Source organism: Gadus chalcogrammus, chromosome 7 (assembly GCF_026213295.1).
Source record: "Gadus chalcogrammus isolate NIFS_2021 chromosome 7, NIFS_Gcha_1.0, whole genome shotgun sequence".
NCBI classification, from domain to species: Eukaryota; Metazoa; Chordata; class Actinopteri; order Gadiformes; family Gadidae; genus Gadus; species Gadus chalcogrammus.
The window spans coordinates 16,818,000-16,829,086 of NC_079418.1; the positions used below are offsets into that span (position 1 = coordinate 16,818,000).

General features: G+C 45.6%; 1 protein-coding gene across 1 annotated transcript; it reads left to right on the forward strand.

Moving 5' to 3' along the window:
* Nucleotides 1–66: 66 nt before the first annotated feature.
* LOC130385538 (four and a half LIM domains protein 1-like) lies at nt 67–9,989 on the forward strand. Its single transcript, XM_056594064.1, has 6 exons — nt 67–165; nt 6,537–6,719; nt 7,085–7,259; nt 7,963–8,132; nt 8,411–8,597; nt 8,938–9,989. The coding sequence occupies exons 2-6, from the start codon at nt 6,564–6,566 to the stop codon at nt 9,087–9,089; spliced, it is 840 nt and encodes a 279-aa protein (XP_056450039.1). The 5' UTR covers nt 67–165; nt 6,537–6,563; the 3' UTR covers nt 9,090–9,989.
* Nucleotides 9,990–11,087: the final 1,098 nt, after the last annotated feature.

The following is an 11,087-nucleotide window of genomic DNA, read 5'->3' on the forward strand; positions in this document are numbered from 1 at the left end:
TTTATAAGGAGCTGTTTCTGACTCCTCATTTCTATTGGTTCGGGGTTTTAGTCACACTGAAAGGGGGGGGGGAGGAAACCCTCCCGTCGGACGTCCCACGCACCGTTGACTAGAACGCGAGGGAACTTCGTCAGACCAACTTACCTGGCTGTCATCCTTCCTTCGGTAAGTTGGATGAGATATTATATATTGTAGATCAGTGTGGGTTATAATAACGCCTCTTTGATTTAGCTCCGACCCCGGCGCGTAACGTTGGAGACTTCTGTCCTACATGTTTCCCTCCGAGGTGTCTAGTAGTCTCATCATTAGGAGCTGAGGTGGTTACATATTAAACCAGCGCGTCCGTGTGCTCCGAGTTTGGAATCAGGATTTATGAGGCTGAGCCACATGATTAAAAACAGGGGATTTCACAATGAAATGTCCTACACGTTAATGCTTAATGTGTGTCTGGCTGTGTGTTTGTCGGTCTATCCGTCTGTCCGTCCCTTTACTCGTTCACTTTCTCACCAAAGCTCAACGAGAGTTGAACACGGTGACTCCTGGAAGCCTTCTCCTTAAATCTGTTTTCGGTTAATAGTTTTTTTTCTCTTCAGCAGAAATCTGGGGGAAAAAATTGTAAAAATGCACAGCTAAAAGCCTGGGATGGTATTTTTCTCAAAGAAAGAAGTCTCAAACGTTTAGGTATATGGCTCTGCAACCAGGTCCAATAAATGGACGTTTAAAACATTCTGTATTAAACGTTAAAACAACTACTTTCTTTAGGTTCATAACAATAAAGTGAGTAGTCAAGTCACATCAACAGGTGAGGGACCCTAAGTAACGCACACTTCCTCTATTCACACACGTACACACACACACACACACACACACACACACACACACACACACACACACACACACACACACACACACACACACACACACACACACACACACACACATACGCTCAACTAATCAACTAACTAATATGACCTCACCACATGATGTCCCATAGTAATGCATCGTTGTGTTGTCCAATGCCATGGTAACTGGGTAATGTTTTGTCCCTAAGATTTTAAGTGTCACAATGACTGCAGAAGCAGAATGAAGGTTACATTCATTGGTCCTGGCCGTGTACCACCGCACACCACTGCTTTGGGGGGAGGGGGTTTAGCACCTAGGGACACTGTTTTCCTGATATCAAATCAACAGTCGATTTTTTGTGTTTGGGCATGTGATGTGATGTCACATTCTGCCAATGTTGGGAAACCAAGCAGTGCAAGACTGTGCGTGTGTTGTGTGGATGTTGTTCCTCAATGTTGGTTAAATTCTTAGTGGCGATACTGTGTGCTCAGCACTAACGAACCACACACACACACACACAAACACACTTAACTGGTCGTAGATTATTTCGAAATTGGTCTAGATGACTCCATGTCAGCTGCCCTTTGTGACTGTTTGACCTTAGTAGAACACTGAGAGAGAAGGAGTAGTGAACTTACTAGAACACTGAGAGAGAAGAGGTAGTGACCTTAGTAGAACACTGAGAGAGAAGGAGTAGTGACCTTAGTAGAACACTGAGAGAGACGGAGTAGTGACCTTAGTAGAACACTGAGAGAGAAGGAGTAGTGACCTTAGTAGAACACTGAGAGAGACGGAGTAGTGACCTTAGTAGAACACTGAGAGAGAATGAGTAGTGACCTTAGTAGAACACTGAGGAGTGGTGACCTTAGTAGAACACTGAGACAGGAGGAGTGGGATTCCTAACCCCTACCTACCCCACGTATTCACTGCCCGTTGCTGCTTTGGATACGAGCGTCTGCTAAATCACTTAGAACAAAAACAAGGACCATAAAATAATTCTATGGTCTGTCACGAGAAGAGTTCCCCGGTCACACTGTTCTATTTTGGGTTGTTCTCGTTGTTTGTTTGGTTTTATTTCTAGTTTATAACACAATCAATTGATTTTAGGTTGAGGGTTAGGGAAAAGAAGAAGTTCATAGAGTGTTTATGAGTTATGAGTTTATGATTGCTTGGTTATAATACAAGGATATTGCAATCATTCATTTGAATTTAAGAATACTTCCAAACACTTGGCTGAAGGTTTTTACAAAGTGTTATATTTAACAACAAGAAGTGTGTGGGGTTAGACATCTCTGCTTTCATGAACCTGGTGTTAGTCTGACAGACTACCAGACAGACAGAACAGAACCTTCTGCTGTTCCGTTGGACAGATTCAGAGACTGGGACATGGACCCTTTAAATGAGATTAGCATCACAAGCACTACACACGCTTTCAAATCAATGACCAGGGGAGACCTGTGTGTGCGTGCAGATATGCAAGTGTGTGGGTGGGTGGGTGTGTGTTGGATGGGTGGGTGGGTGTGTGTTGGATGGGTGGGTGGGTGTGTGGGCTGTGCCAACTCCACCATACTGAAAGAAACTTCCCGTTTCTCGTCTTTCCACCAAATTCTTCTGCAATAAGCTAATGCCAACCAACACAAACACACACACACACACTCACACGCACTCATGCACAGAGACACACACACACACACACACACACATACAAACACATACAAACACACGCACACACACACACACACACACACACACACACACACACACACACACACACACACACACACACACACACACACACACACACACACACACACGTCTCAGTTGCACACTGTTGCATGTTCCCTCTGCTCGTATAGAGCGCTCTCTCTCTCTCTCTCTCTCTCTCTCTCTCTCTCTCTCTCTCTCTCTCTCTCTCTCTCTCTCTCTCTCTCTCCCTCTCTCTCTCTATTTTCTTCATTCTCTATTTTGTGATTTTCTAGACAGTGTTTGTTTGTTTTACTGGCTATTTTCTCCGCCATAGTTAAGTCTGTCTCTTGGCAATCAGTCTGTCTGACAGCTTTAGCAGTCCATCTGCTAGTCTGCCGTTTCCTACTGTACATGTGAGACTGTCTTTCTGTGAGTCTGTCTCCTCTAGCATGTTGAACACGTGTTCAGATTCCTCCTCGCCAGATGATGTCAGCCATGCGGGTGTACCCACCTCGCAGGTCTTTTTCAGCCTGCGGTTGCTAGGAGGCGTGTTGTTGCCGTGGGTTTCCGGCATTTGGGAGGAGCTGCACCCTAAACTTTGTAATTAAGAGGGTCCTGAAAAGAAAGAACTAGGATACATTTAGGTAGGATGAGCACTTTAGCTTCAAGCTCTGTTGTGACTAGAAAACCTGTGTGTTGATTTGGTAAAGCATGAATTATGTCCCACTGCTTTCCTCGACATTGTTCTTTCATACATAGGTTATCTTGTTTCGGTTGGTGAACGTATTTGGTAACCCACTACTAAGACTACATTTCCCATGCAGCCACTAACCGTTTCCATGGTGATCTGGAAAGGTCTTGTTTACAGAATGTGGAAGTCTTGCAGACGTTGGGACCTGCGGCCGCGTTGTCTTCAGATCTCCCCAGAGCCTTGTTCTTCCTACCTCCGTCTGCTGCTCGTGTCTGGGCCGGCTGCGCTCCTCTCCCCTTGGCTTATTGTTTGGCTCCAGAACTCATCAGATAACGTTCATCGCGCCGGAAGACAAACGGGTTGAGATGAAAGAGGCCTCCTGCTCCGTGGTTCTAGAGACAGACAGACAGAAAGACCCACACGCTGTCCCCGCTATCGGCCCCGGGGGTCAGAGAGGGCCCCTCTGGGATCTGACCGAGAGAAAGAAATCAGAGGCGTGTTAAGGTTGAGATTTCCTGAGCCATTAGGCGTTTACAGGTTGGCATGACGACGGCCTTTTGACCTTATTTATGCATCAATTTCCGGCCTTTTGGAAAAAACAGGAACTTATTGAGCAACTGTGACATTAACTACATGCAGGAAGTTCCCTTCAAGTGTTACTCGGTAGCCTTCGATGATGCTGTTTCCCTTCTGACTCCATGAGTCCATGGACTGCATGGGTCGTAGGGTTTAGTGGCCCAGTGGTTGTGTTGATGTTGGAAACATCATGATCCATCAATGGAGCCTTCTGTATTTTGACATGTAGAATGATAGCTTAGCTTATTCTAAGTATATTCTGAGGCAGACTAAAGAAAAAGTATTCAATCAGTGCAGCTTATTATATACCTACATGACAGTTTGAGTCTCAAACTGATTGGAGGGCAGCCAGACCTCACCAGATGCACAAAGGCGTATTAGTCTCTCAGTCCAAGGGGCGTCATCACAGGCCAGACCAGAGGTTTCTGAAGACAGGCGAACAGACCTGCCAACCCCCAGAGCAACGAAGCGTGGGACGAACGGCTGGGCTGGGCCTTATTGAATCATTTACATTGACAATGTGGCCATTTAGCAGATGCTCTTATCGAGAGCAAATGTTTAACTACTCCTGCCGGAAGAGGTGAACGCATCTTTCTTATCAGGAAAAGCTTAAAGTGCAATTATTTGAACTTCTTATTTGAACTTCTTCTAGATATCAGATGCTCCACTACAAAAGAAGGATTTAAAATGAGGGTAAAACAGTATCTGCAAATATTTCATGAACTTGACTGATCTGTTTAACTATGATAGAATAATTTTTGAAATTCTTCTGAATTTTTGTAAGTGAACTATTGTCTATGTATGTGTGTATCTGTAGTGTTCTTGTGTATGATGTTGTGTGTTTTTGTGTGTGAAGGACCCAAGGATGAATAGCCATGCTGTTGAGGCAAGTGCTAATGGGGCTCCATAATAAAGTAAAGTAAAGTAAAGTTCTAGAGAAGACCTTCCAGTTCAGTGAGTACTGTCGGGTAGCAGATCCAACACACTTAGTCACCTGGCCACCCTATCCAGCCCGCCCATGTCAGGTTCTGATTGGCCGACCCGGGCCAGGTCCGCTGGAGGACAGTTTGAACCTGGGGGGACCAGACAGATATACGTTTCTGATTGGCCTGACCTGGGCCAGGTCGGCTGGAAAGGAGGGGTTGACAGACTGTCTGAGTAAATAAAACAGGAGCTTGCAGATTCCTCTAGTTCCCAGCCCATGGCAGGGTATTAATGGAAGAAAATAATAGAATCATTATATTATGTTATCATTTTTTAATAACATTTTACTAAGATATCTGAAAAGGGATTGACGCCAGAATCAGTGTAGGATTGTATATTTTAGTAGAGTGCATTACATTATGTGTGGGGCGTGTATCTTAAAATATCAAAAATGGCTCAGACCAGAGTCCCTTGTTCTTTGTGTTCTTTTTTATTTTCATTGTATAGGATGTGGTTTTCTAGGGAGTGGTCGTTTTAAAAGTGTGCGTATGTGTGTGTGTGTGTGTGTGTGCGTGTATGTTGGTGTATGTGTGGGTGTATTTGTGTGTGTGTGTGTGTGTGTGTGTGTGTGTGTGTGTGTGTGTGTGTGTGTGTGTGTGTGTGTGTGTGTGTGTGTGTGTGTGTGTGAAGGTGTGTGTGGGTGAAGGTGTGCATGGGTTTATGTGTGTGCGTGTCAGGGAGTGTGTGTGTGTGTGATTGGGTTTATGTGTGTGTGTGTGTGTGTGTGTTGGGTGTGTGTGTGTGTGTGTGTGTGGGTGTGTGTGTGTGTGTGTGTGTGTGTGTGTCTGGGTGGCAATGTGTGTATGAGTGTGTGTGTGTGTGTGTGTGTGTGTGTGTGTGTGTGTGTGTGTGTGTGTGTGTGTGTGTGTGTGTGTGTGTGTGTGTGTGTGTGTGTTTCAAGTTTTTGTCAGAGAGCTGTCAACATTCCAGATCCCACAGCATTATTCATTCCTCTTGTACCTATTCACCTCCATGTGGCAGAACACACACACACACGCACGCACGCACGCACGCACGCACACACACACACACACACACACACACACACACACACACACACACACACACACACACACACACACACACACACACACACACACACACACACATATGGTTTTAACATGTGCACTTCCCACACACGTTCCAGAAATTCCACACGGTAATTAAGCGGAAACCCTAAAGTGGAAATAATCGTAACCGAACTCTGTTACACAATGTAGAGCACACACACACTCATACACACACACACACACACACACGCGCACACACACACACACAGACACACACACACACACACACACACACACACACACACACACACACACACACACACACACACACACACACACACACACACACACACACACACACTCCAAACATCCTAAACTTCTGTTTCTATTTGTACGAGCCACTAACCAGCATGTTGTTTTTATCCGAAACACAAAATTATAATCCTATATCTTCTGAAGAGAACAGGCACAAGGATGTTCTGCTTCTGGTTCCCAACCCCACCCCACCCCCCCCCCCCCCTCACCCCAACACCATGCCAAGAGTGTGGTCAACTATTCCTGAGTGATTCTCTCTCTCTCTCTCTCTCTCTCTCTCTCTCTCTCTCTCTCTCTCTCTCTCTCTCTCTCTCTCTCTCTTTTGTCAGAGAGCTGTCAACATTCCAGATCCCACAGCATTATTCATTCCTCTTGTACCTATTCACCTCTATGTCTCTATTTCCCCCCCCCCCCCCCCCCCCCCCCCTCAGCCGTGACCCCGCCCCCTCCTGGTTGCCATGGCAGACACCACCCGCTGCTTCTACTGTCGCGAGGACATGGGCGGTAAGCGCTTTGTGCAGAACGAGGGCCGCGCCGTGTGCATCCGCTGCCACTCAGAGTTCTGCGCCAGCAGCTGCGTCGCGTGCCGCAAACCCATCGCAGTCGACTCAAAGGTTTGTGTTTGTGTCGGATAAAGTTAAGTCCGGCCAATGTAGTTTTGAAGAGATGTGGGTCCCAGGCCCACATGAGACCATACCAGCCCACACTTGTGCGTCATGTGAGTGATGACCATGCAAGATTCACAAAGATTCACGTCTAGTCAGGCATCGCTGCTCCACACAAACACATGCAGCCGTTCTCCACCGGGGATTGGAGAGGCTACACTGCCCCCTTGTGGACGCATCATCATGTTGTGGAAGGTTGAAGGCGTTCAGAGGGATCCCTCAGTCCTTTCAGTGGTCACACATTGGTTATTATTGTTATCATAATAACATGACCATCATTATTCCTAATATCTCCATTCCTCGGGTCCTGTTAGGAGCTCAGCCACAAGGGGCGCTCCTGGCACGAGAGCTGCTTCCGCTGCGCCTCCTGCTACAAGCCGCTCGCCAAGGAGCCCTTCAACACTAAGGACCAGCGCATCCTGTGTGGGAAGTGCAACTCCACAGAGGACGCACCCCGCTGCCACGGCTGCTACAAGGCCATCACCGCCGGTAGGTGATGCCCACGCCGGGAACGCTGCATGGACAGGGGGGGTACAGAGGACACACTCACTGGGAGCCTAGAGAGGGGGACAGGCACTGGACATGTCTCTCTCTCGCCCCCCTGTGGCCTTTACAGGTAGTGGTGGTGGCATCAGCTAAGCAGGTAGAGCGGATTGACTGGTAACCAGAAAGTTGCTAGTTCGATCCCCAGCTCCTGTTAGCTGAATGTCGAGGTGTCCCTGAGCAAGACGCCTCACCCTGACTGCTCTCAACAAGCTGTGTTTGGCCCCGCGTGGTTGACTCCACCATTGGTGTCTGAATGTGTTAATGAATGGTTGTAATCGCTTTGGATAAAAGGCCCTAAATGTAAATGTAAATTAGGAACAGATCTGAGATCAGATGAGACGGCAGCGGTAAAGGTGAGAGGTTAAGGTGAGGTGAGGTGAGGGGAGGTCAGAAGAGAGAAAGTGAGATAAGGTGAGAGAAGGTGGAGTAGCAGCAATATAAGATGGTAGAATTGGGGATTTAATAATGTTGTAAAGTATTATTTTGTCCACGATTGTGATGTTTGTGGTTTAATGGATTACTGTATAGGATTACCTGTACTTCTAATGAATATTTAATCAAAAGATGTGAAGTGTTTCCAGCCATTAAGAAGGAGGTTGTCCTTGTTATTGGTTCACTCTAAAGCCATCCTGTCTTTCTGTCCCAGGCACAGAGAGCGTGGAGTACAAAGGCAACTCCTGGCACAACGAGTGCTTCACCTGCTACCAGTGTAAAGGCCCAATCGGATCGCAGAGTTTCCTCACTAAAGGAAGTGATGTGTACTGCACCCCGTGCCACGAAAAGAAGTTCGCTAAGCAGTGTGTCGCCTGCAAACAGGTACTTTTTGCAGTAATTTATTAATTACCCGTTATAACTTCTGTTGTAATCTGATCTCCAACCGTTCTCGTCTCCTCCCCTCTCCTCCTCTATCCTCTCCCCTCTTCCCCTCTCTCCTCTCTTCTCCCCCTCTCCTCTCCTCTCCTCTCCCCTCCTCCTCTACTCTCCTCTTCTCTCCTCTATTCTCCTCTCTCCTCCTCTCCTCTCCTCACTCCTCTCCCCTCTGTCCTCTCCTCCTCTCCTCCTCACCTCTCCTCTCTCCTCCTCTCTTCTCTCAGCCCATCACCTCAGCAGGAATAACCTACAAGGAGGAGCCCTGGCACAGCCACTGCTTCGTGTGCAGCGCCTGCTCCAAGACTCTGGCCGGCACTAGCTTCTACCCGCACGAGGGGAAGAACTTCTGTCTGGGTTGCTTCAAGTCATCTGTGGCCCAGAAGTGTGCTGGCTGCCACAACCCCATCACAGGTCTGGCCCTCTTTATCTACCTATATCTCTCTCTCTATCTCTATCTGGATCTCTACCTCTACCTCAAGCGTCTTAGAGTACCAGATTAAGCGCTATATAAATTTCATTTATTATTATAATTATTATTACCTCTCTCTGATTCTATACCTCTATCTCTCGCTCTAGTTCGAGCCACCCATATCTCCAGCAATCTATCTCTCTCTCTGCCATCTACCTCTCTAGCCTACTATCTCTCTAGCCATCTATCTGTCTAGCCATCTATCTCTCTGCTATCTATTCATTGGTCTGACAGTCCGTCTGTCCCTCTAACCGTATCTAACCCAGGACCTTCTCCCCCCAGGGTTGGGTAAGGCGGTGAATGTGGTGAAGTATGATGGCTGCTCCTGGCACGACTTCTGCTTCACCTGCAAGAGGTGCTCCATTGGCCTCGCCGACAAATCCTTCGTGCCCCAGGGGAAGGACGTGCTCTGTGCCGACTGTGCCAACAAGTGAACCCTGCAGACACATCCAGTGGGGCTCTACTCTAACATCCAGTGGGGCTCTACTCTAACATCCAGTGGGGCTCTACTCTAACATCTAGTGGGGCTCTACTCTAACATCCAGTGGGGCTCTACTCTAACATCCAGTGGGGCTCTACTCTAACATCCAGTGGGGCTCTACTCTAACATCCAGTGGGGCTCTACTCTAACATCTAGTGGGGCTCTACTCTAACATCTAGTGGGGCTCTACTCAAACAACTAGTGGGGCTCTACTTTAACAACTAGTGGGGCTCTACTTTAACAACTAGTGGGGCTCTACTCTAACAACTAGTGGGGCTCTACTTTAACAACTAGTGGGGCTCTACTTTAACAACTAGTGGGGCTCTACTTTAACAACTAGTGGGGCTCTACTTTAACAACTAGTGGGGCTCTACTCTAACAACTAGTGGGGCTCTACTTTAACAACTAGTGGGGCTCTACTTTAACAACTAGTGGGGCTCTACTTTAACAACTAGTGGGGCTCTACTCTATCATCTAATGGGGCTCTACTTTCTCACATGAGCTGATTTGAATGGTTGTATTTTCAACATTTGCTATCTAATAGCTGAATCAAATGAAATGATGGATTGGCATGTTTTTATATATTATGTATTGCAGACTATATGTTTATATATCATTACTGTGACCCTTAAATGAATCTTTCTGCATTTTCACAATGTAGGATCAATGCTTGCTGCAATTTCTTAGCACTTTGCGTCACTCTTGATTTTGAATTGCTAAACAGGGAATAACTAAATTTCCAAGACGATGCTTTGATAAAAAGAAATGATCTATTTTTTCAATTATCTTTTAAATGAAAATAAAATGTGTCACTTATGTTGTTGCCTCTTTTCTTTTGATTCTGCTTACATATTGATTCATGGAGGATGAAATTACTCATCTCACTCTGTCGCCTTGGCAGTACAGGTGGGTGAATGATACATGTTTCGCCTGACGAGGTATAGCAACAGACCTACGGATAAATGGGATCTTATGAACGTCAAGATGGATGCCTTATTTCCTGGTTGTTACACATAACGGGTAGCCTTCATTTTAGAAATACTTATATTTGGGGGAGGGTTGTAGGGGAGGGGATTTCCATTTATGGGTGTAACTTACAGACACACACACATGTTTTTCTAGGAAGTCCAGGCTGGACTTATTTGCATCAAACGATGGATACGGTTCATGAAGGGACAGGTTCACTGTAGCACCTGTGAACCACTAAACAACACCTCATTGATCTGGATAACCTTCGAAGGAAAAGAAAATAGTTCTGAAGGCGGCGACCACCTCATCTCAATTATCAGTCAATTTTCTCAGTTATCCTAGAGAATATTCAATTAGGTAAGTTCCATTTTTGAGTTGGTAGTAAAAGTAGGCTATCTTTATATTGTATTAAACATGTTGATGTACAATATATCGATAATATATATATACATAGATATATGTATATGCTACAAATGTATTGATACTTTATTAGTCAAATTATGCTTTGACTAAAGTCTATCTCACCAAAAACGTAAATTGATCTCATATATGAACAAGAGGACACTGGACAGTAATATTTCTTGTGGATGTATATGTAGGACCTTTCATTCAGCCAGTTTCTGAAATGAAAGATGGTTTGTTTTAGCTGGAATGAGCCTGCAGGTCGCTCTCCTCCTGTTCTTCCTCCGCTGTTCCACCTCCTGCATGGATATTAGAGGTTAGAGACTTCTCAACTGTTTGATGACCACTATAATGCTTATAAGTTATAAAGTACCCACAATTATACATTATGGCCATATTTGCTTAGGATGATTTTGTCATCAATTACCTTAAAAAATAATTAAGGTAAAAGTAAAATGTATTCATTTAAAACTATTTTTAAACAATCATTGCACCTCTCTCTCACATAAACAATGCTCAACATAAATAAGGTCCATAAAACCAATCATCCTGGGATTAATTGACAGTAATACGTTTATTG

Bases quoted from the DNA above. Each gene is read 5' to 3' on its own strand.
- LOC130385538 (XM_056594064.1), top strand. From the start codon at position 6,564: ATGGCAGACACCACCCGCTGCTTCTACTGTCGCGAGGACATGGGCGGT. The intron at 8,133-8,410 runs GTACTTTTTGCA...CTCTTCTCTCAG, and splicing joins AGTGTGTCGCCTGCAAACAG to CCCATCACCTCAGCAGGAAT. The intron at 8,598-8,937 runs GTCTGGCCCTCT...TTCTCCCCCCAG, and splicing joins CTGCCACAACCCCATCACAG to GGTTGGGTAAGGCGGTGAAT.